We start from the raw sequence: 24,590 nt of genomic DNA, 5'->3' as shown, positions 1-24,590 counted from the left end.
GGAAGGAAGAGGGAGAGAGAGATAGAAACATTGGTTGGCTGACTCCTACATGCCTTCTACTGGAGATCGACCCCACAACCTGGGCATGGACTCTGATCAGGAATTGAACCTGCAACCTTGTGGTGGATGGGAAGATGCTCAACCAACTGAGCCACACTGGCAGGGCAGTCTCCCATTTTTCAGATGTTTCATCATAGGTGGTATAATTTCTCCCTCCCCCAAAATAAAGAAATCAGTCAATTGATCAAGCTGAATTACAAAAAAGAAAGTAAGGGAGGGAGGAAAGGGGGGGAAATACGTCAAATTGTTCCCACTAGAATGTGAGGGATTTTAAACCAAACTCATTATAGGCAAATTCAAGAAAATTAGCCTCTCATGAAAAATGTAAGGTCTTCTCCGAGGCCATTTTTGCTCTGTTGACACTTCTGAGAAGCCTCTCAGAGTTGGTGAGGCTTTCCTCATTGAGTATCTCTTGGCATCTCCTCCTACCTGTCTTCCCCTCACCTTGATGAGAAGCACAGGTTCAATGTAAGGTTATCTCCAGGGGAGTTTGATGAGCCCACAGCTTTCCTGAATCACAGCTTTTCTGGGAGATGCCCCAGAGGGACTTTAAACCTGTGGTTGAGAGGCCTCTCCTCCCACCACCTGGTTTCAGGGATCCCAGGATTAGATCAGTTGAGCCTGATATCCTAGAAATGTAGAAAAAATTAGGGCAGAAGTGAAACCATCTTTGCTATTGCTAACCTCCATCATACTGGAGAAAAAGAACCATTACCACCTTCTCTACTGTGGTAGACATCAGACTAACTTCAATTTGCTCAACTACCAAGAACATTTTTAGGGATTAAGGTAGCAAGGAAAGAGTTAGAAACAAACTCCTCTTTCACCTAGAATTGTAGGATTTAGGAAGACTCGAACAAAGGACCGACGTAGTCATAGAACTGAACTGCAGTGCCATCAGTTCATGCCCCTGTCAGTGTCAGGGCCATCATCTTGGATTGTTCTTTTTCCTGCAAAACCCCTATGGCTCCACGGTTGTGTAAGGTGGGTGGCACCAATGCTAGGAATGTACTCTCTTTTCTTTCTGGTTTTCTCCAGTCCTACTCCTAGGACCAACTTCCCATTTCTTTCATGGATCAAGTGATCAGCTTTTCCTTTCTGTTACCCTGAAGCCCTGTCTTCCTAACTTTTAGCTTCTAGCTCCAGATTTGGGGGTGATATCACCATTAAACATGGGGCATATCCTAGAAAAGGTCTTTCTTATGTTGTTTTCGGTACCTTAATCATCAATTTGTCTTTATTTGCTTTTGATAATTGGATAATTTATCATCTGGTTGGCAGAAAAAGTGTTCACAATTCTCCAGTGGCCAATTGAGCTGGTTAGGAAAAGATAGGCACTGGATTCAGGAATTATTTTACTTTCCTGAAAAATAATATAATACTTGGATTTAAATCACATCTTTTTTTTTTCTCCTTTTTTTTTTTCCTTTCGGGGTCTTTATAAGCATTGTGAGTATTTTTCCCCTTTCAGAATCTTTCTAAGTATTCACCCATGGTGAAGCAGGTGTTATTTCCATTTTATAGATAGGGAAGCAGAAGCTCTGAGAAGTTGAAAGGATTTGGCCGAAGTTGTACATAAACCTTGACTTTACATTTCTTTGACTTGCAGTTTGGCACTTTGATCAAGGACTAAACTTCTTAGAAGTTTATTCCCTTGTCTTTTTTTTTTTTTTTTTTTAATATATTTTATTGATTTTTTTACAGAGAGGAAGAGAGAGAGATAGAGAGCCAGAAACGTCGATGAGAGAGAAACATCGACCAGCCGCCTCCTGCACACCCCCCACTGGGGATGTGCCCGCAACCAACGTACATGCCCTTGACTGGAATCGAACCCGGGACCTTTCAGTCCGCAGACCGACGCTCTACCACTGAGCCAAACTGGTTTTGGCTATTCCCTCATCTTTTAATTGGGAAGATATAGATTCAACTTGAAGGGAATCTTGAGGTTAAACTATGCTCATTTCTCTCTCTCAGCAGGCTGCTGCAGGGCCCCTTGACATGTCTCTGCCTTCCACACCAGACGTTAAAATCAAAGAAGAGGGGCCAGTGGAGGTAGACTCATCCCCGCCTGACAGCCCTGCCTCTAGCCCCTGCTCCCCGGTGCTCAAGGACAAGGTAAAAGTCTCTATCAGAAGTCACCCCACATGTTAATAGATTCCATTTTGCTTCATTAGCTGTATAGTGTATGATACAGAAGATGGAATATATTCAAATAAATGTTATTTGTTCAGAAGATTTATATAAAGTACATCTACTCCATGACCCAGCAGTTCTACTTCTAAGTCCATGTAGAAATTAGTGTGTATGTCCACCCAAGGAAGTGTATGAGAATGTTCACAACAGTTTTATTGATGATAATAAAAAAGCTAGAAGTAGTCCATCAACAAGAAAATTAACCAAGTATAGTATATTTATAAAATGGAATAATACATGGCATTAAAAAAGAATAAGCTAATGATATACACAATAATGATGAATTTCATAAATTATATTGAATAACAACAACAAAATTCATACGCAGAAGTACATACTATGTAATTTTATTGACATCAGGTTCAAGAAAATGCAAAATTATTTTATGGTGATAGAATTCAGAATAATGTTTAACCTCTTGTGAGGAAAGGTATACATGAGAACCTTCCGTGTTGCTAGAAATGGGCTGTCTTGATTTCACATACTATGTAAAAAGTCATTTAGTTCTATGTTAGTCAATGCACATTACTGTATCTATGTAGTACTTTAATTAATAAGTGAAAGAGAAAGTCAGTTTATAAACTGGACATTAAAAGGTTTTTTAAAAATTTTTCCCGGAGGTAAGTCTTCTAGAGACTTAATATCTGCTAGGATTCTGAAAAAATTTTTAAGAAAATATTTTAAGAAGTATTTTTTAAATATATTTTATTGATTTTTTACAGAAAGGAAGGGAGAGAGATAGTTAGAAACATCGATGAGAGAGAAACATTGATCAGCTGCCTCTTGCACACCCCCTATTGGGGTTGTGCCTGCAGCCAAGGTACATGCCCTTGACCGGAATTGAACCTGGGACCTTTCAGTCCACAGGCTGACATTCTGTCTACTGAGCCAATTTGGTTTTGGCTAAGAAGTATTTTTTATACATTTATTGAAATATAGTACATGTACAGAAAAGTACATAAATTGTAAGTATACAACTCACTGAATTTTCACTAAATTTATAGACTTTATAACTAGTGCCCAGGTATCATCAAAACCTCAGAAGCCCCCTCATGTCTCCTTCCAATCTCTACTGTTTTACCAGCAGTTATTAATTTTAATATCCACTTTGAATAGTGCATCTATAGATCATTTTACTTCCCTCCAAATTTGGTTTGATAACTTCTAAAACCATTCCCTCCATAAACATTACACCACCACTTCCCCCACCTCAACTCCCCCACCCCTACCAAAAAAAATTGCAGCCTTCCCCTCTCTCTCCTTTTCATCAGCAACCAGGTCCTAGATGCTGTCTGGAGATGTTTTCATGGCCAGTGTGGTAACTTAAGATTCTAACAGAGGGAAGCATTTGTTTTATTACAATCTGATCATTATTTAAACTTCCATAGCCGTTTTTTTAAAATATATATATATATTTTATTGATTTTTTACAGAGAGGAAGGGAGAGGGATAGAGAGCTAAAAACATCGATGAAAGAGAAACATCGACCAGCTGCCTCCCGCACACCCCCTACCGAGGATGTGCCCGCAACCAATGTTCCTTAAGTGGAATCTAACCTGGGACCCTTCAGTCCACAGACCAAAGCTCTATCCACTCAACCAAACCGGCTTTGGCCATAGCCCTTTTTTAAAGAAGATATTGGGTTGCCTTATCACCAGTCTTATACCTGTACCTTCCATTTCCTGTTAGAGAACAAAGGACACAAAGTTTAGAATGACAGTATCAAGTTTAGAATGACATTATCTAAACTGTGAAAAAGTATAACAATTTTTAGAATTTATATGATACTACAATGCTTCTACAGAGATTTCACGTGATTTTTCAACTGTTATCTCATTCATATGGGCATCATCCCTGATGAAAGGGGAATAGCCAAAAGGTCTTAACTCAGCATTTTTACTGAATGTGTGAGTGAGTATGGTCTGTGACCCTAGAGCAACATGACTTGCTCTGTGCTCTTTCCAATAAATTTGTGCTAGATTTTACCAGCTACATATTTCTCTATAAACAGCCCCTTAAAGCTCTTTGTGATCTGTTGGTCTCTTCTCCCCCAGGAAATTGCCCCAAAGTCTGTTGTGATATCTACCCCAACGCCTACCATTGTACGCCCTGGCTCCCTGCCTCTCCACTTGGGCTATGATCCACTTCACCCAACCCTTCCCTCCCCAACCTCTGTCATCACACAGGCTCCACCATCCAACAGGCAGCTGGGGTAAGTAAAGAGCAGAGAGAAATTATAAGTCTGAATTTTTTTCTGCTTTGTAGAATTATTTGATAAAACAGGGACTGTTTGAATACTCAAAGAAAATGAGTTACTATGATTGTCTCTTTTTTAAAAGTATATCTTATTGATTTTTTTACAGAGAGGAATGGAGAGGGATAGAGAGTTAGAAACATCGATGAGAGAGAGACATCGATCAGCTGCCTCCTGCACACACCCCACTGGGGATGTGCCCACAACCAAGGTACATGCCCTTGACCGGAATCAAACCTAGGACCCTTCAGTCCTCAGGCCAATGCTCTATCCACTGAGCCAAACCAGTTAGGGCACTATGATTGTCTCTCAAAATAAATAGATTCCTCTCCTTTTTGATCAGCAAGTATTTATTTGAGGATAATACTTCATTAATTTGGAGGTTTAATACTTTTTAATTTTTTAATTTAGTAAATCTTTATTGTTCAGATTATTACATTTGTTCCTCTTCCCCCCCCCCCCCCCCATAGCTCTCCTCCACCTGGTTCCCATCCCACTCTCTTCCCTTATCTCCCCACACACACACTGTCCTCATCCGTAGGTGTACGATTTTTGTCCAGTCTCTTCCTGCACCCCCCACACACCCCTTTACCCCCAAGAATTGTCAGTCCACTCTCTTTCTATGCCCCTGATTCTATTATATTTACCAGTTTATTCTGTTCATCAGATTGTTTTATTCACTTGATTTTTATTTTTTTTAATATATATTTTATTGATTTTTTACAGAAAGAAGGATAGAGAGTTAGAAACATTGATGAGAGAGAATCACCAATCAGCTGCCTTGCACACACACGCACACACACGCACACACACACACCCCACTGGGGATGTGCATGCCCTTGACTGGAGTCGAACCCAGGACCTTTCAGTCCACAAGCTGACACTCTGTCCACTGAGCCAAACCGGTTTCGGCTATTCACTTGATTATTAGATTCCCTTGTTGATAGATATGTATTTGTTGTTCATAATTTTTATCTTTACCTTTTTCTTCTTCCTCCTCTTTTTCGAAGAATACCTTTCAGCATTTCATATAATACTGCTTTGGTGATGATGAACTCCTTTAGCTTTTTCTTATATGTGAAGCTCTTTAGCTGCCCATCGATTCTGAATGTCGATAGTTTGTCTCCCATATACACTTCAACCAGGGATTGAACCCACAACTTGGGCATGTGCCCAGACCAGGAATCAAACCGGCAACCTTTTCGGTGCCCAGTGATATTCAACCAACTGAGCAACACTGGCCAGGGCAATTATTCAGAACTCTTAATAGGATTTGCTTCCCACACATTTGAGTTCAGTGGTATTTGCTTACTTTGCAAAGAATAAAGATCTCGAATCATTCCCTGCTTTTCCACCTTCACGAGGGTGTCAAGATTACACAATGTTGCCCTTTAGCTTCTGTAACTGGAGAAAAAAGATCCATAGGCAAAAGGGTCTGTATTGTGAGCATTTCACTCCATGTGTCCTCTAGGTCTCCCACTGGCTCCCTTCCTCTCGTCATGCATCTTGCTAATGGGCAGACCATGCCTATGCTGCCAGGGCCTCCGGTACAGATGCCTTCTGTTATATCGGTAAGCTCTGTAGCTGGGACAGCCAGCCCTACCAGCACACACTCCCTCCCTTCCACCTGAATGCTCTTAAACACGGGAGCCCCAGGGAAAAGTGGGCTCCGGTCTGTATTAGTGGAGCATGGAAGCCTGCCCAAACGCTTCACTAACCTCTGCCAATCCAGTACTATGGAACACTAGACAAAGGCTCATCTGGACAATTGGCTCCTTGTCTAGGAATTGATCTCGCCAGCCTGCTGATTGGTTGCTTTCACTTGGCTCTTAGAACCTTCCAAATTGCCCACCACTTGCCTCAGTATAGCCCCAGCCTTCCCATAGAAGTTGTCATAGCATTGGAAGATTAGATTCAGTGCTGCGGGGGGAGGTATTTCCCAGGATCCCTGTATGCCCTGTGGGCAGGTTGCACAGAACAGGCCCTGATGTGCCAATCTCAAAATCACTGCATTTTGGGAAGCTGTTGCTCCACCAATACTATTATGTTCCCTTCTGGTTTTTCTTCCTTCTCTTGATCCAGCTGGCCAGACCTGTGTCTATGGTGCCCAACATTCCTGGTATCCCTGGCCCACCAGTTAACAGCAGTGGCTCCATTTCTCCCTCTGGCCACCCTATGCCATCAGAGGCCAAGATGGTGAGTATACTCCAGCCTGGGGCAACATTGGCTCTTTGTAAGAGAAGTGGGATCAGCCCAGGTTTTTCAAATGAGCCAAACAAGGGACCCTTCTGGGACTTGGCAAAGCTAAAGATACCCTGTTGTGAGGTCTATAGGAAAAGAGACCCTGATTTCGGACTCCCATCTCCTCCCTTCCACCTTTAGAGCCTGGTACATAGACCATGGCAGTGAAGAGGAGCACAGATTGTTTGGGGAGGAACACTTGCTGTTTCAGTTCCAGGGTGACAGATGGAGGGTGGATGAGTGGGCAGGAGAGCTGGCCAAGAGGTGAATAGCTGCGTAACCAGCGCCTGGCCGGGCTCCAGGAGAGAGCTTTCATCTGGACTCTATTGCCTCAGCCACCCCCACCCTCCGACTGTGCCCAGGATGACAGCCAGGGAATAGAGCAGGCATTTTAGGGATCCAGGTGCACACTCTCTCCCCGTCATTTTCTTTTATTTCCTCTGTTAAGGGAAAATTGTTATGGAAATTTTAGCTATTTGTAAGTCAGTAATAAAATCCAAGCCCATTCTTCCCATCCTTGATAGAATCTCACCCTTGACAACCTTTTATTTTTTTTCTTATCTTTTTCCACAGAGACTAAAAGCCACCCTAACCAACCAAGTCTCCTCAATCAATGGAGGTTGTGGAATGGTGGTGGGTACCGCCAGCACCATGGTGACAGCCCGTCCTGAGCAGAGCCAGATCCTCATCCAGCACCCTGACGCGCCATCCCCTGCCCAGCCACAGGTCAGTTGGGCCCTTAGATGGGGGAACCAGCTATGTCACCATTGCTTTTTAAGTCCTATGTTTTTCAATGAGCAGAAAATTTAGAGAAGAATAGATTTCATCTTTCTGGACACCTTCCTGTGCTTTGATTCTTGTTGACAATTTGACAGTAGTAAAAAGTACCATTCTTTATCCACCCTTGTGTTATACTTACATGTAAGCAGACTAGATAATACAGAACTGTCACAGAGGAGGTCTTAATTTTTGGTGTTACCTATATGAGAATGATGTATGTGTACCAGCCAAAGGAGGTTCTCTTAATCTGTTTCTCATCTATTGTCTTAAACACACACACACACACACACACACACACACACACACACACAAAACCCACCTGAGCAATGAAGTGGCTCTAGAGTTTGTGAAGCTCAAATCAGAGCCTCTTTCCGTGGAGGAGGGGACCTGAGCCCCTGAGCTCCTATGCCAACCAGATGGCACCAGTTCCACAAATCAGAGCCAGTGAGAGTTACTGTGTAGCCAGCTTAGGTCCTTATAGTTAAGAGACTGACTCCTTCCATTATAGACATTTAAAGAAAATTTTGGGGTGGTGGGAATTTGGCTTTCCACAGAAAGGGTCATGAATCCTTGACTAGTAGGTCTGTGGTGCTAGGGTGTTACTGCATAGGGAGATTTTCAGTTGTTTGTATTTATTGCTTGTTCAAATCAGTGATTTGTAAACTTTTTATTCCAGACTTGCTAAAAGTTCCCAATATCCTTCTTTATGCTTTCCTTCCCTACAAGATTCCCTATAAGAAACAAAAAGTGATCCTGGATTCATTTTGTCTGTCTGTCTCAGATAATCAGTTTCCAACTGAGCTCTGGTTGTATAAGTTTGGGACTTGAGAAGACTGGAAGGAAATGGGAGGCAGAATGAGGGAACAATTTCAAAAGAGAAGCTAAGGATATACATAGTGATGAGACTTGCTGTGGTTACAGAGATTGATACATCCCTTTACAGGTCTTACCAATATACCTTAACACCAGGTTTAATTCCTTTCAAGTAACTCCGCTTCCTTCTTGGGCAACAGGTCTCACCAGCCCAGCCCACCCCCAGCACAGGCGGGCGCCGGCGGCGCACGGTGGATGAAGATCCGGATGAGCGGCGGCAGCGCTTTTTGGAGCGCAACCGGGCTGCTGCCTCTCGCTGCCGTCAGAAGCGGAAGCTGTGGGTGTCCTCCCTAGAGAAGAAGGCAGAGGAACTCACTTCTCAGAACATTCAGCTGAGTGTGAGTGGGTCCTAGATGGCTGTCGAGATTGTTGAGGCTTGAAAGTGTTGAGTCAGAAAAAAATGGGACAATATAATAGAAGGTGGTAATTACTTAAGTTAGGACAGATACAGAAGATGTTCCAGGAAGAATCTCTTACTGCCAGAGTTGAAATCTCTTCCCCAGGGATTGGAAAAGACATCATCGACTGCCAAATCTGCTACTGGAATGATTTATTCATAGACCCATTTGGGTGAAGGGAATTAAATTAAGCACCCCAGGATGCTCTTTTAAGTCATCAGTAAACTCTGACTGGGGTCATGGAATACCCAAAGGGAAATGCATTTGTCCCAGATAAATCAGCTTAATAAAAGAAAGAAAAAGCCACACAAGCAAAAATAGAACAATTATAATCCATACATTTCCTTTTCTTTTTTTAAATATATTTTACTGTTTTTTTACAGAGAGGAAGGGAAAGGAATAGAGAGTTAGAAACATCGATGAGAGAGAAACATTACTAACCTGCCTCCTGCACACCTCCTACTGGGAATGTGCCTGAAACCAAGGTACTTGCCCTTGACTAGAATCACACCCGGGACCTTTCAGTCCACAGGCTGATGCTCTATCCACTAAGCCAAACCAGTCAGGGCCATACATTTTCTTGAATATTATTTTTCCTTCTGATTATTTAAAATATTTCATTACAAGATAATATTTTCACATACATACACACAAAGAGGTAGAAGAAAAACAGTCTCGCCCTGGCTGGTATTTTCAATGGTTAGAGCAGTGGTCTGTAAACTGTGGCTCACGAGCCATATGCGGCTCTTTGGCCCCTTGAGTTTTTAGCAAAGGCCAGCTTAGGAGTACTCTAATTAGGTTAATAACAATGTACCTACCTATAAAGTTTAAGTTTAAAAAATTAGGCTTTCTAAAGAAATTTCAATCGTTGTACTGTTGATATTTGGCTCTGTTGACTAATGAGTTTGCTGACCACTGGGTTAGAGCATCTCCCGACTCCACCCCACATCTGAGCACCTAAGGGTCACAGGTTCAATTCCCGGTCAAGAGAATATACCTGGATCATAGGTTTGATCCTGGCCCCCACGATTGGGCGCTGCTGCAGGCAACCAATTGATGTGTCTCTATTTCACATAGATGTTTCTCTCTTTCTTCTTCTCCCTCTGAAAATCAATGGAAAAAAATCCTCAGGTGAGGATTAACAACAACAACAAAAAAAAAAAACACACCACAAAATCCCTCTTCAGCATGCCTTTCCAAACTTATTCTTTTCCCTATAGGTAAGTTTGATGTGCACCTACCAGACACTTTTTTTAGAAAGAAGAAAGAAACATCAATTTGTTATTCCACTTATTTATGCATTCGTTGGTTGATTCCTGTATGTGTCCTGACCCGTAATTGAACCCACAACCTTGGTGTATCAGGATAATGCTCTAACCAGCTGAGCTACCCAGCCAGAGTCCAGAAATATATGGATTTCTAAATACTATCTTCATTTATAGTTTTTGTAGGGGAGTCAGGGAGGGATTGTGTGTTTTTTAAAATGGCTGGATAGTAGTACATTCTATAGTGTAGTTACATTACAAGGTCTGGGTATTTGTAATGTTTCTAATTTTTTGCTAGAACAGCAATGCTGCAGTGAACATTATACACATTTGAATAGGTCATTCTGTTAAATAGATTGAAAGTCATGGAAGTACACTTTCTTAGTCACAGGACTTATGCATTATTAATTTTGGTATAATCATGTTTATCCTGTATAGGAGTAATTTTTCTATTGTAAATCCCTACCTTACATTGTAAGCAGCTCCTGTCATCGAACTCATGATTCTACTGGCCCTGGGCTAGCTGAAGCCTCGCTGGGTCAGAAGTCTCCAGATTTGGAAGAGAAAATCCAGGCAGTATTCTGTCATCACTTTGAGAGTTGGTCACTGGGGGTTAAAGAGTGAAGGATGAATTTTCTTGATACTGTTTTCTTCCCTCCCGCCCCCAGAATGAAGTCACATTACTACGCAATGAGGTGGCTCAGTTGAAACAGCTACTGTTAGCTCATAAAGACTGTCCAGTCACTGCACTACAGAAAAAGACCCAAGGCTACTTAGGTAAGTGGCTTACAACCTAAGCCAGGTCAGAATGCACTGAGTGTCGCAAATGTTTGTAATTTTATAACTCTGTTCTCAGTGTTCTGGGGGGTCCAACCCAGGCATGTGCCCCGACCGGGAACTGAACCCTGACCTCCTGGTTAATAGGTTGATGCTCAACCACTGGGCCATGCCAGCTGAGCCATCAGGTTTTTTATTCATTTGATTTTTAGCTTCACTTGTCGACAGATATGTATTTATTGTCACTTTGTTTTTATAATTTTTTATCTTTACCTTTTTCTTCTTCTTCCTCTTAAAGAATACCCTTCAGCATTTCATATAATACTGGTTTGGTGGTGATAAACTACTTTAGCTTTTTCTTGCGTATGAAGCTCTTTATCTGACCTTCAATTCTAAATGATAGCTTTGCCAAATAGAGTAATCTTGGTTGTAGATTCTTGTTATTTATCACTTTGTAAATTTCTTGCCACTCCCATCTGACCTGCATAGTTTCTGTTGAGAAATCAACTGACAGTTCTCCCTTGTAGGTAACTAACTGTTTTTTTCTTGCTGCTTTTAAGATTCTCTCTTTGTCTTTTGTCCTTGGCATTTTTTTTTTAATTGATTTTTCACAGAGAGGAAGAGAGAGGGATAGAGAGATAGAAACATCGATGAGAGAGAATCATCGATCAGCTGTCTTCTGCACCCCCCCCACTGGGGTTGTGCCCGCAACCAAGGTACATGCCCTTGACCGGAATCGAACCCGGGACCTTTCAGTCTGCAGGCCGACGCTCTATCCACTGAGCCGGTTTTGGCTGTCCTTGGCATTTTAATTATGATGTGTCTTGGTGTGGTCCTCTTTGGATTCCTCTTGTTTGGGGTTCTCTGTACTTCCTGGACTTGTAAGTCTATTTCTTTCACCAGGTAAGGAAAGTTTTCTGTCATTATTTCTTCAAATAGCTTTTCAATATATTGCTCTGTCTCTTCTTCTGTCACCCCCATAATTCAGATGTTGGTATGCTTGAAGTTGACCCAGAGGCTCCTTACACTATCTTCATATTTTTGGATTCTTTTTTCCTTCTTTCTTGGCTTTTTGCTTCTTCGTAATTCAAATCTTTGGCTTGATTTTTGGGATTCTCTAGTCTGCTATTGGATCTCTGTATATTATTCTTTATTTTAGTCAGTGTACACGTAATTTCTAATTGGTCCTTTTTCATATCATTGAGAGTCTCACTAAATTTCTCAGAGGTTTTTAGAAGATTCTTAAGTAACCTTATAACTGTGGTTTGGAACTCTAAATCCAATATTTTGCTTTCATACATTTCTTTTTATTTGTGACTTGTTTCTTTATCTCTGCATTTTGGCTGCTTTCCTGTGTTTGTTCTATGTAGTTGGTAGCTGCTGAGTCTCCTTAAGTTGATAGAGTGGCCTTGTGTTGCCCAGTGGCTCAGCCTCTCCAGTCACCTGAGGTGGACGCTCTTAGTGCACCCCTTTGTGGGCTGTGTGCTCAGTCTTGTTGTAGTTAACCCTTGATTGCTGTTGGTATCACTGGGAGGAATTGACCTCCAGGCCAGTTGGCTGTGATGACCAGCTATGTCTACACTGGAAGATGTATTGCACAGGAGACACCCTTATGGGGCAGGACTTGCTTCAGTGGGGCTTTGGTGCTTACTTAGCCTGCCCCCTGAGTATGTCTCTTATGGATGTGAAGAGTTGTAATCCAGTATGGTCTCACTCTGTTCACTGGGTACACTGGCTCTTGGATCTCCAAGGAGGTGCAAGGTCAGCCACTGTCTGGGGTCACCCAGCAGGATCTATAGAGACATTTTCAGATTCCTCTTCTTTGTGTAGGATTTGGAAGTATCCAGATGAGGCCCAGCTGTGAAGTAAGGCTGGCTGCTTCTGCCAGTGGGTCCTGGGTCTTCTTTTGGAAGCCCTGGCTCTCTGACCCAGCTGGAGTTGGACAGATTTTAGGTGGAAAAAGGACAGGCCATTCATATTCAAAGGCCAATGTGAACAGCTTGGGTAGGATTGTAAATTGGGTGGAGCAGGTCTCTGAGAATCACCAGGGTGGAGCAAACAGCAGTGGCTTCCAGAGCAAACATCCCTGCCCTGGAGAGGTCCCCGGGTCTGAGCATCTGTGCCCTGTGCAGGAACAATGATCGCTGTGAGCCCCTCTGAGAGTAAGCCACCCTCGTATTCCTGTCCCAATGCCAGACAGTCCAGTTTCTCCCGGTATGTGTCTGGGTCCCCCAGAGTCTTGCCTGGAACTGGAGTTCAGAGCAAGTGGGAGCTTGTATCTCCCTTCCAATTAAAGAACAGCACATCTAGGTGCCAGCGCTTTCTGCACCTCCACACCTATTACCAGTTTCAGTGTGCTTTCTTCCCCTCTCTAGTTGTGGAACTTCCACCCAGCCAGCTTTCCCTCGGTTCTGGGTGGTAGTTGTTCTGCTTTTTGGTTGTAATTTTGATGTGGTTGTGAGAGGCTATGTTTACCTATGCTGCCATCTTGGTTCTCCTCATTGATGTTTCTATCTCTCCCTCTTCTTTCCTCTCTCTGAAATCAATAAAAATGTATTTTTTTTAAATTTTAAATAGTAAATGCTTGGAAGAAAAAAATAAAACATGAAGAGAAATATGCAGTGTTGACAGCAAGGTTGAAATTTTAGATGAGGTGGCTTTTAGGGGGGGGGTTTGTTTGTTTCATGTTTTTGTTTTTTGTTCTTGTTTTTTTGAGGTAGCTTTTGAATAAAGACCTTAAGGAAGTGAGGGAGCTAGCCATGCACTTATGTGAGGAAAGTACTGCAGGAAGAAGAGCAAAGGCAAAGATCCAAAGTGGGAGTGTGCCTGGCACATTCTAGGACCATCAAGGAGGCTGTGTGGCTGGATTAGAGGGAATGGGCCTGGAGGCTAGTTGGAGATGAGATAGGGAAGGTAAAGGGAGCGTCTTTGTGGGGGGCCTTGTCAGACATGGTGAGGACCTCAGCTTTTACTCTGCACTGAGGACCATCAGAGGGTTTTCAGCAGAGCTGTGACGTGACTGATCTGACTTACATTTGGACAGGAAACTTCAATTGGCACAAGAGTTGTTGGAAACTTGGACCAAGATGGTGGAAGTGAAAGTGGTGAGAAGGTGTTGAATTCAGGATATTTTAAAGTTAGAGTGACAGGGTTTGATGATGGGGCCAAATGTAACAGTATATATGAGAACAAGAAGAATAAAAGTTACACCAAAGTTTTTGGCCCAAGCAACTGCAAGAATGTATTTGCCATTAATTGAAATAGGGGAAAGTATAGGAGGAAATTAAATGGGAGGTATATTTGGAGCTCATTTTTGGACAAGCTGAGTTTAAGAAGCCTGTCAGTCTTTTTGTTTGTTTGTTTGTTTGTTTGTTTGTTTTTGTTAATATTCACCAAGGATATTTTTTCCATTTATTTATTCATTCATTTATTTTTAGAGAAAATGGAAAGTAGGGAGGGAAGGAAGAAGAGAAAAGGAGAGAGAGAGAGAGAGAGAGAGAGAGAGAGGGAGAGAGAGACATCAGTGTTCGAGAGAGACATTGATTGGTTGCCTCCTGCACACACCCTGATCAAGCCTACAACATGGGCATGTGCTCTGACTGGGAATCGAACCACCACCTCCTTGGGACATGGGATGAGGCTCAACCAACTAAGCCACACCAGCTGGGCAGAAGGCTATTTGTTTTGAAGGTGGAGTCAAGCAGACAGCTGGTTACATGGGTCTGCAGTTCAGAGGAAAGTCTGCAAGATATGACGATGGGAATCAGCAGCATATAGTTAGGTTTTTATAAATACATTTTTATTGATTTTAGAGGGAGAGGGAGAGAAATGGAAACATCAATGATGCGATAGAATCATTGATTGGCTGTCTCCTGCATGATTGGGGATCAAGACTGCCACCTGGACATGTAACTTGACCAGGAATCAAACCGTAACCTCCTGATTCATAGGTCGATGCTCAACCACGGAGCCATCGTAACCAGGCTAGTTTTTAATGCCATAAAACTGGATGAAATATTATTGTCAAGGGAGAGCCCATAGGTAGAAAAAGAGAATTCCCAGGGCTCGGCCCTGGGATACTACAACATTTGAAGAGGTCAGAGAGATGAGAAGAAACGCACAAAAGTGGCTGAGATGAGCAGCCTAGAAGGTAGGAGGAAAACCAGCTGAGAAGCTGAGTGTGGTGGTCTGTTAACCAAAGTTAAGTGTTTTACAATGTATGATCAACCGTTTCAGAAACTTTTCATGAGCTAACGCAAGAGTGGGGAATGTCCTGCCCACAGGCTCTGTAGGGCCCACAAAATCATTTGGTTTGGCCCTGCCAAGGCATTATGGGTGAGTTAATGGAATGTTTGGGACCAACAATAGCAGACTAATTTTTTTGTTATTGTTGTTGTTAATCCTCACCCGAGAATATTTTACATTGGTTCTTAAGAGAGATGAAGGGGAGGGAGAGAGACAGAAAGAGAGAAACATCAATGTGAGAGACACATCAATTGATTGCCGCCTCCATGCACCCCAACCAGGGCCAGGGATCCTGCAACCAAAGTACATGCCTTTGACCTGACTCGAACCCGGGATCCTTCATTCCACAGGCCAACACTCTATTCACTGAGCCAAACCAGCTAGGGCAGAAGACTAATGTCCCCCACCCCATGGAAATAAAGCCCTCTTGCTTATTTGATTAAACAAAAATAAAATAAGCTGCATATGAACAATTTTAAAATCCACAGAGACACCAACTTTGTTTTAAGGCTGCAGTAGCTGATACAGCATCTCTTTGCTCCCTTCTCCAGCCTTCTCTGTGGACCACAGTGATACATTCAGAAGCTCATTAGGCGACAAAGGAGTTTTGAACACTTTTCCATTGTTTCCTCACCTGCTCATGGCCTGTCATGCCTGTGGCCTGCAATATAACATTTGAGATCCAAAGGTTTAATGAAACACCCCACCCCAAACTAACACAGATAGCAGACTGATTTTTAAGTTGATAATTTTGTATGGCTCTCGAATTATTTATAAATATCCAGATGACCCTTGGCAGAAAGGAAGACAAGGGTTGAGTATTGGTATGAAAACTATGTACAGTAAGTTTTCTACTCAACCCCTATAAGAACTCTGACATTTAGTCATTCCATTAAACTCCTTATTTGTTACAGCAAAAATGTATATAGTTCCTGCTGTGTGATGTAGACATTATAGTAGGTATTTAGCACAATACAAACGAAATGCTGTCTCTACCTCTGAGAGACTCGAGGCTATGAGGAGATAAACATGTCAACCTGTTAGTAGAGTAAGCACAGATATCCCTGTTGAGAAAGCTCTTAGCCCTAACAGGTTTGGCTCAGTGGATAGAGCATCGGCCTGTTGACTGAAAGGTCCCAGGTTCAATTCCGGTCAAGGGCATGCACCTTGATTGCAGGCACATGCCCCATAGGAGGTGCGCAGGAGGCAGCTGTTCAATGTTTCTCTCTCATCGATGTTTCTAACTCTCTATTCCTCTCTCTTCCTCTCTGTAAAAGAGTCTTCTGCAGGTTGCATTATTCACTATAAAGGTGGAATGTTTGGCTTAGAAATAAAAACCAATGCTATGGGGGGAAAATCAATAAAATAAATTTTTTTAAAAAAAGAAAGAAAGAAAGCCCTTAGATTGGGAGCTTCCTAAAGGCAGGGATACCGTTTTATTCTTTATATACCTCAGTGTCCGGCACATGGACAATGCTCATTAAATATGTGATGAATAAATGAATGTGTGCTCTGAAAGCACAAGCAGTGAAATAGTTAATTTCCTGAGTGCAACAAAGAAGGCTTCACAGATTCTAAAAAAAGACTCAGGCATTCTTCAGGTCAAAAATACAGCTAAAAATAATAATAATAATAATAATAATAATAATAATAAATATATATATATATATACAGCTAACTATTGGAAGTTTCCCCTCATTCCAACATCTCTCCCTCTAAGCAGCCCACCAAGGCTGTCAGCCATTTAAGAAAGCTCCTTGACTGATGAGCAACATGGAACTATCAGTATGTAGTTCAGATACTTGTGTTTAGTGAAATGTTACTGTCACATTAGGTGGAGTGGCAAAACTCATCAAATATTTTAAATCAGTAATACCTAGCTAAGTAATAGCTTAGAAGGTAAACTCTTTGGGGTTTATTGTGTTAAGTGAACCTTGGGGTTCACTTAACACTAATTATTTATGACATTATTTGATTGTAGCTTGATGTTTATTAGGCTTACCTATGGTGTAATGACATTCTAAAGGAATAGAAAAAAGAATTAATTGCCAAGTTCCTGTGGCAATTAATCAGAAAAGATAGCTAAAAATAAAGCTATTTCAAATCACCTGTAGTCCTGGTTGGGGTGTTCAGTGGCAAGAGCATTGACTCATGCACGAAGCATCACAGGTTCAGTTCTTGGTCAAGGGCACGTAGCTGGTCCAGGTGTGTGCAGGAGGCAACTAATTAATGTATCTCTCTCACATCAATGTTTTACTCTCCCTCCCACTCTCTCTTAAAAAATAAATGGAAAAAGTATCCTCGGATGAAAATTAACAACAACAAAAATCACCTTTAAAACATGACTAAGAAGACTGTTCCAGTAGGGTAATGAACTACATACAGAGACCTAGAAGCCAGACAGTGTAATTAGCATGTTGGGGATTTGCTTTATTGGATAGGTAGGTTAATTTGTTTAGTTTTTGTTTCCCTTCTCATGGCTTACTGCTTCCTAGCTCATTCATAGCTTAGAAGCCAAAATCTGGGAAGTTTCTCCACCATCAAAAAAAAGATAGGCTTCCTTTTCCTTCGGTCTGCTTTAGAATTGCGGCAAAAGGTAGTTCCGCCTGTTTCCCCATGCTGTTTTCTAACCACTTGCTCTCTGCTGTTTGCCCTCCTTCCCTGGCAGAAAGCCCCAAGGAAAGCTCGGAGCCGACGGGTTCCCCAGCCCCCGTGATCCAGCACAGCTCAGCAACAGCACCCAGCAATGGCCTCAGCGTTCGCTCTGCGGCTGAAGCGGTGGCCACCTCAGTCCTCACGCAGATGGCCAGCCAAAGGACAGAACTGAGCATGCCCATTCAGTCGCATGTGATTATGACTCCACAGTCCCAGTCTGCGGGCAGATGATGCCTCCCCTGGTGGAGAGGTCCCCAGCCAGAGCTCGCCCGTTCGAGAGCCAAGAGAGGTGTCATCTTACCCCTCCCGTCTGCCTTGGACATGGCGGTGTGGGGGGACTGTGTGTTGTGAGTAAAGGACAGCTGTGGGGCTTTTCTCTTCAGCCACATGGTCGTGTACGTTGACACCTGTACTAGGAGCCTCCCAGCCCCGGAGCCACATAGATCATCCCGGAAGGGGGGGTTTCTGAAGTCCTCACAGCCAGAGGCCCTTCCACATGGTCTGAACAGTCAGCCACCCTCGCCCATGCACCCGTACTTCTCTCTCTGAACACTAACCCTTGCACTTGTAGGTTTCCGGTTTCCCAGTTTCCTCTCTTCCCAATAAGCCATAACTGTTACCTTCTTGTTCCTTAGCAGCATGTCACTACCTGCTAGGTAGAGAGAGCCAGAATTGATGGAGAATCAACTGCTGACCCATCTCCAGCCCCCTCATGGACTCAGGACATTGTGTCCCAGTAGCTGCTTATATCCCTTTTTACCCATCCAAAATTCTAGTCAAAATATTCACTTAGGGAGATTGTAAAGTTACCTTTGATGTATGAAGTAGCAATATTTTTTCCAGCTCTTCCATAAACTTTAGTCCTTCTCCCTATTTTCTACCAAAACAAACAAAAACAAAAAAACAAAAAACAAAAAAAAAGGAAAAAGAAAGAAACAAAACCCCAAGAGTTCTAGTCCTTTTTAGTCTGTTTGCAGGGCTATTTGGATAACACGTTTTGCCTCTTGAGTTTTCCCAGTCTAGTGGTGGGGTCTTTTCCACTTCCCACTAAGCCTTGCAATCACCTGGTGGCCTTATCAGCTAGGACTTGGCAGGGAAAGGGGAAGAGCCAGGATCTGACTGACTGACTCCTCCCCTCCCCACTCCCTCCTTCTTCAGCCTAATCATCAGGTCAGGCAGGAAAGCTTGTTCCATCAGGTTAATGGAGTGACTCTTTGTTGTAAAGGAGTTGACTGACCAAAGCATGCATATTCCTTTTGGTCAGCTTTCCGCCTCTGCCTCTCCCTCTTGGTTCTCCTGGCCACATGAATGCCTCTCTCCACGGCTGGTTCAGATGCAGCCCTGAACCAGCTGTCCCTCACTTTCCCCTTCTCAGCCTCACTCATCTGCCTTCCCTGAGCTAGGGTCTTGTATTCCCACGTGCCCCACCCCCTCTGGATCTCCCTTGTTCCTCTCAGCAGGCTCGTAGCCTGGCCACTAGGCCTCTCTTCAGCTCTTTTCTGCTTTTTGCCCCCTCAATGCGGTGCTTCTCCATAGGCCAACCCCCAAGACTCAGGCCTCACAGCCAGGGCCCCGCGAGGGTTTTCCGAGTACAAAGTTGGATGGGGGGGGGCAGGGGGAGGAGAGGGAGGAGGTGCAGTTCTGAGCTCAGCAGAAGAGCCCTGCTTATTGAAAGGTCTAGCCTGCCTGGGAAATGGGTGACTATTGCTCTCAGCCATTCTTACTCTGAAGAGTAGGGTTACAGAGGAAGAAATTCATCCCTCTGGTCTCTCTCTCTTCCCCATGAAGACTTCTCATCTTCCTTTGGCTCTGAACTATGCAATTTCTACCAGGGCCATAGGAAGCAATCCAAAGCCAGAGGCCTGTGGATAGGTATGTCAGCTTTAGTGGCTCTTCAGTCTGAAACCCTTCCAATTGTCCCAGCGCTGCCACCTGCCATCTGCCAAAGCCAAGAATGTCCTTTTCTCCATCTCTCTACCTCCGTCTTAAATTGTTGTTTTGTCTTCCAAAATTGGCTGGCCCAGGGGAACGAGGAAATGTCCTCAGCTACAAGATTGCAGTCTCCTCAGAGTGATAAACCGGTGAGCCAGTCAGGTGGCATGTTCCACTGCATTGTTTTTAATTTCCCCTTGCAGAGCTGGTGCTGAACAAGCCACACCTGGTGAAGAGAAAGGAGAGAAACGTGGTTTTCTCATCCTCTACCACCCGGGACCCAACAGGAACAGCCCCTGAGGTGACTCAGATTAGCAAATGGCAAGGCAGATGGTCAGGATGCAGGTTTCCGCCTCCAGGGACTCCGCTCGCCTGTAAAATTCACAGCCATAACTCGCGCTCAGGGCTCGCAGACACTGCTCCCGGGCTCTTCTACTTTAGTTTTGTTTCAGTTTTTTATTCTATTGATTTCCCACCATCAGCCTTGCCTTTAAGCTTGACTGAGTTTATGGCTCCTAAGGAGCCTTCATAAGACCCTTCACTATTTTCTTCCGCCTTCAGTCAAGTGTGTTTCAAATGGAGAATCTCACACAGGCCTTGCCTCGCTGCTGGGCGCTGGAGGAGGCTGCTCTGCCCATCCGCCCCTGAGTAGGATGGCTCGTTTACGTAGAGGGTCTCGGTTCATTTCTTAACCCCACGTCTAACTCTCGTTTTCATCAGTCGGGTGTTCGCACTGGGGACCTGAGTGAGGGGCATTGCCAGAACCTCAGTAAGAAAGCAGCAGTGACTTGAGGAAGGGGCAGGACGAGCCTGCAGACCAATCTTCAGTTGGTCCTCGGTCTCACTACAAACAGACAATTGCTTACCATGAGCCTCTCTTATACCAAGGGGAATGTCATGACCTGGTCCTCACTGCCTCCCGTGGCTGCTCTCCCGTGCTCTTTGCCTTCCAGACTCATCTGCACCAGAACCAAACACCAGAGAGGGTGTCCTTTAGCCCTTCGTTAGGCTGCCAGGGAGCCCGGGGGAGACACTTCTGAAGGGGCTGAGGTGTGGACCCTAGGACTCTTCCAACTGAGCACAGGACTCGGCCTCTCACTTCACTCCAAGACACAGCTGCTGGGCGTGCAAGCCATGAAGCAGGGGTGGGGAACCTCCGGCACGCAGGCCGTGCAAGGCCCGTGGAATCATTTGGGCTGGCCTTGGCAAGGTATTGGGGTGAGTTAATTAAATGTGTAACCAAATACAGACGGCTAATTTTTAAGTTAATAATTTTGTATGACCTTTGAATAATGTTATAAATATCCAAATGGCCTTTGGCAGGAACAAGGTTCCCCACCCCTGACCTAGAGACAGGGGCCAGAACCAGGTCTGGCGTGCAGTCTGCCCATTTCCTGGAAGGTGTGCTTAGAGCTGAAAAGCTGAGAAGCTTCCCCATAGCTCGGAGACAGAAAGAGGAGGAGCTTCTTCCCTCACTCCCTGTGCCTGTTGGCTGTGCGCCCCACATCTGGCTTCCTTCAGCTGCTTCTCCTCTTCTTGGCCCTAAGACCAGACCATGAACTCTCGGTGGTGGTAAAAGAGGTGACCTAACCGAACTTCACCTGTGGCCTTCCTATGCCTGTCGTGCTGTTCTTGGCTCCTTTCCCAATTCCCTGCCCTGGCACCACTCAGAGCCGGGGTGCTTAGTCATCGCCAGGCCTGTTTACAGCCTGCCCACCGAGCAGACACGTTCTCCTCTGGCTTCTGAGGCCCGCGTCCCACCTGAGAGGCTCCATTAAAGGTGCTACCCTGAGACCGCTCCCCCTCACAAAAGTTCTCCCTTTCTTTCAGAACTTCCTTTCCATCCCCACGTCATTAATTTCCATTAATATTGTACATTGTATACACAGGAAGGAAAAGTATTGTTTTTTATTTCATAACCAGTCTGTTTAGAATCCAGTCCTAGCTGTATCACATATGCCTTTGTTGATGTGCTCTTTGTGCTTTCTTTAGACTTCTGTTTGACCGAGGCGGAGGGAGGACTGAGACAAGTGAGGATTCTCAATCTCCCACACCCTAATCTCCCCTCAGAGTACAAAACTGTTTGTTTCTGTTTACAACACACACGTGCACACAGACACAAACCCCCTCCCAGGGTGCTGACCCAGCTGGAATGAGCAGAGGCGGCTGCTGGTCACCATTCCCACCCTTTGTACCACTTCTTTCATCTCTTTTTGGGGAAAGAATGAGAAAAGGCTGGGGAGAATAGGGGAGGTTAAGGCAGCTTGTGCCCTTTGTAGAGGCAGGCTTGTGCTGTGCTGGTAGGGTTTGTTTTTAATGGGGGCTGGTAGCACAGAGATATCTTACGGCATTAGCCGCTACTGGTGAGTGCTGTTTTAGCTGTAAGAAGTGGCTTTGAGCATTAGTTGCTTTGGCTTTTCCTTAGGGCGATGGTTCTCAGAACATGGCCCAGGACCAGCAGCACCCGCATCTGGGAACTTGTGAGAAATGCACGTTTGGGCCCCACCCCTGACCTGTTGAATCAGAAACCCTGGGGATGGGCTCCCACAAGCACTCCGAGTGGTTCTTATCACACTAAGGTTTGAGAACCACCGCCCTCGGAGCAACTGGGAAGTTCTTGCAGGGTATCCAGACGATTTGAGTACCTCCTCTGCCTTAGCACTAACACATGTGTTTTTCCATTTCCTCCAGCCCCTCTCCACCCCCATTAAAACAACAACCAGATCATTCATCTCGAAATCTAGGTTTATCTTCGTCCTACTTAGCCCTAAAACCTGTCCTGCGTCGGCTGGGCAGATGTGTCCCATATTCCCTTGCAGACTGGTCACTCCACACTCTTTGTTACAGGAAGGACCAGCTGGAGTTTAGCTGTTCAGTTCACACACACACATACACACACACACACACACACACACTCACACACACCTTCAGGCAGGGAGATGAGCCTCCAGCCCCGCAGCAGAGGCTGCCACCTCTTGATATAGTATCTGTTGAAAAGAAAGCAGTGTGTATCTATGGTTATATCTCTGCTCATCTGTATATCTTTGACATGTAGCAAAACCTCTCCATCTCATCAAGGAACTCTACTGGGGGTCTGAGTCTCCCCGGTGGTGGGCTTTGACAGGTGGGAGCATGCAGTGCTACAGGCTATTTTGTTACAAAACCATGGTCTCCCTCCCCCCTCCATCCCATTCAGCATGACCCCTGTGAGCAGGCTCACAACCCCAGAACGGGCGAGGCAGAGGCTTCGCTCCGTTCTCCCCCACCGTCCCTTCTTCTCTCCCCTTGCCACTCAGCATTACCCCCAGGCGGCCTTCCCCCTCTCCCTTGCCCTGACATATATTGTGCCTTATTTATGCTGCAAATATAACATTAAACTCTCGAGAGAACCACTGTTATGTCTGATGTTTCGATCCTCTGATCTACAAGTCCCACTGTCACTCTTCCTGGGGACTCATTGGGCTTCACGTCTGATCTTCCTCACCTCCCCATTTCCTAAAACAGGAGGAGCCAAGATTCTTACCCTTCCTTTTTCTGCAGTGAAGACAGTCTAGACAAGGCAGTGTCTTAAATAAATACATAGCACAACCGAAGGCAGGGCTCAGATCTGTGTACTGCCCTGGGGACAAGGGCCCAGAGCATCATGGGAGCACTCACTGGAGGAGGTGTGTGCTTTATGTGGATGGGGGATGGGATGGTGTTTGAAAGCAAGTGCCCTCTCACCTTTCAGTTTTGTACCCACCCGCTCCCAGCAATTTTTTTAAAACAGCAAAAATAAGCCCTATCTTCAAGAAGTGTCCAACATGATGAGGGAATGCACAGAGATCAAAGGAGAACCTTTCTATGATAGGATAAATGCTATGGGCATTGGGGGGCGGGCATTGGTTAGGTAGCAGGTAAGAGAGTTCTCAAAAAACAACAGGTAGCACTGGCCAGTGTGGCTCAGTTGGTTGAGTATCGTCTCATGCACCAAGAGGTTGCCAGTTCAATTCCTGATCAGGGCACGTGCCAAGGCTGCGGGTTGTGGTCTCGATCTCCATTGATGGGGGTGCAGGAGGCAGCCGATCAACATTCTCTCTCTCTTTCTTTCTCTCCTCTCTCTCTCTCTAAAATCAGTAAAAACATATTAAGAAAAAGAAAAGAAAGAAGAAGAGGTGATGCCTACGGACCATACGGAGTGAGGAGGTGTAGGGCAGTCACTACTGATTGCATCCGTGTGTTCCTGAGTGACTCACAAGTGCAGAGAGGGAGCCGGTGTAGAACTCGACCGGGAGATGGCAGGTGTCTCTGGGTCTCTCAATGGGAGAGAAATGATCTAAGAAACTGTTTGTGGCTAGTGCTGGTTTCACTGACACAAACAAGGAGACTGAGTCTCCTCAGAAGTAGAAAAGGCAGTCGTGGTCTTCGTTGTGTTGTGTCAGGAACACACGGAGGGCCCAGGAGGGTCGGAAAGCAGGTTGCTGAAAGCCAGATCCTGAAGCCCAGATGAAGAGGTTTGGGAGGTTTGGGATGAGGCTGAAGGCAGGGCGGTTTCCCATGATAGCAGAATTAACCCATTCCAACCACTACCCAGAGGAGACCCGTCACCTCCATCCTGAACCTAGGAAGCCAGCTAGCTCAGCTCATTGTTGTAGCCTCAGCTCAGATAGTGTTGTGCCTGGTGATCAGAGACTAGTAGAGGGGAAGCCGCAGGGTGAAAAACACTGAGTGCCTGTGCTCATGGAAAGCTAGATGCTTTGCGTCACTTCCTGTTCATAGCCATCTCTTGTGAAATGGATTTTATTGATGAAGAAGTGAGGTTAAGGGTAAGACACTTCTCCAAGGCACACAGTGCAGTGCCAAGAGCTGGGATTAAAGTTGAATTCTGTCAGACCCCAGAGCTGCTCTTCGCAATGCTCCACCCACCCTCTGTTCCTC

At 44.6% G+C, this 24,590-nt stretch overlaps 1 protein-coding gene across 9 annotated transcripts in view; it reads left to right on the top strand.

The window, feature by feature from the left end:
• LOC118728519 (cyclic AMP-dependent transcription factor ATF-7) overlaps positions 1-24,590 on the top strand; it is a 112,849-nt gene that overhangs the window by 86,130 nt on the left and 2,129 nt on the right. For 6 of the 9 annotated variants that reach the window (XM_036455060.2, XM_036455054.2, XM_036455063.2 and 3 more), the window contains 8 exons: positions 2,035-2,175; positions 4,308-4,465; positions 5,979-6,078; positions 6,590-6,703; positions 7,322-7,474; positions 8,542-8,739; positions 10,733-10,841; positions 17,755-23,066. In XM_036455060.2, coding sequence (XP_036310953.1) covers positions 2,035-2,175; positions 4,308-4,465; positions 5,979-6,078; positions 6,590-6,703; positions 7,322-7,474; positions 8,542-8,739; positions 10,733-10,841; positions 17,755-17,972 — 1,191 coding nt within the window. In that variant the 3' untranslated portion in view covers positions 17,973-23,066. Of the gene's footprint in view, positions 1-2,034; positions 2,176-4,307; positions 4,466-5,978; positions 6,079-6,589; positions 6,704-7,321; positions 7,475-8,541; positions 8,740-10,732; positions 10,842-17,754; positions 23,067-24,590 lie in introns of those variants that run through there. The other 3 variants (XM_045588032.1, XM_036455058.2, XR_004990919.2) reach the window with 2 other exon arrangements.

This window comes from Pipistrellus kuhlii, unplaced genomic scaffold, assembly GCF_014108245.1.
Source record: "Pipistrellus kuhlii isolate mPipKuh1 unplaced genomic scaffold, mPipKuh1.p scaffold_m20_p_3, whole genome shotgun sequence".
NCBI classification, from domain to species: Eukaryota; Metazoa; Chordata; class Mammalia; order Chiroptera; family Vespertilionidae; genus Pipistrellus; species Pipistrellus kuhlii.
Note: the sequence above shows the minus strand (reverse complement) of the source record. Positions and strands in the feature narration are given on the sequence as shown.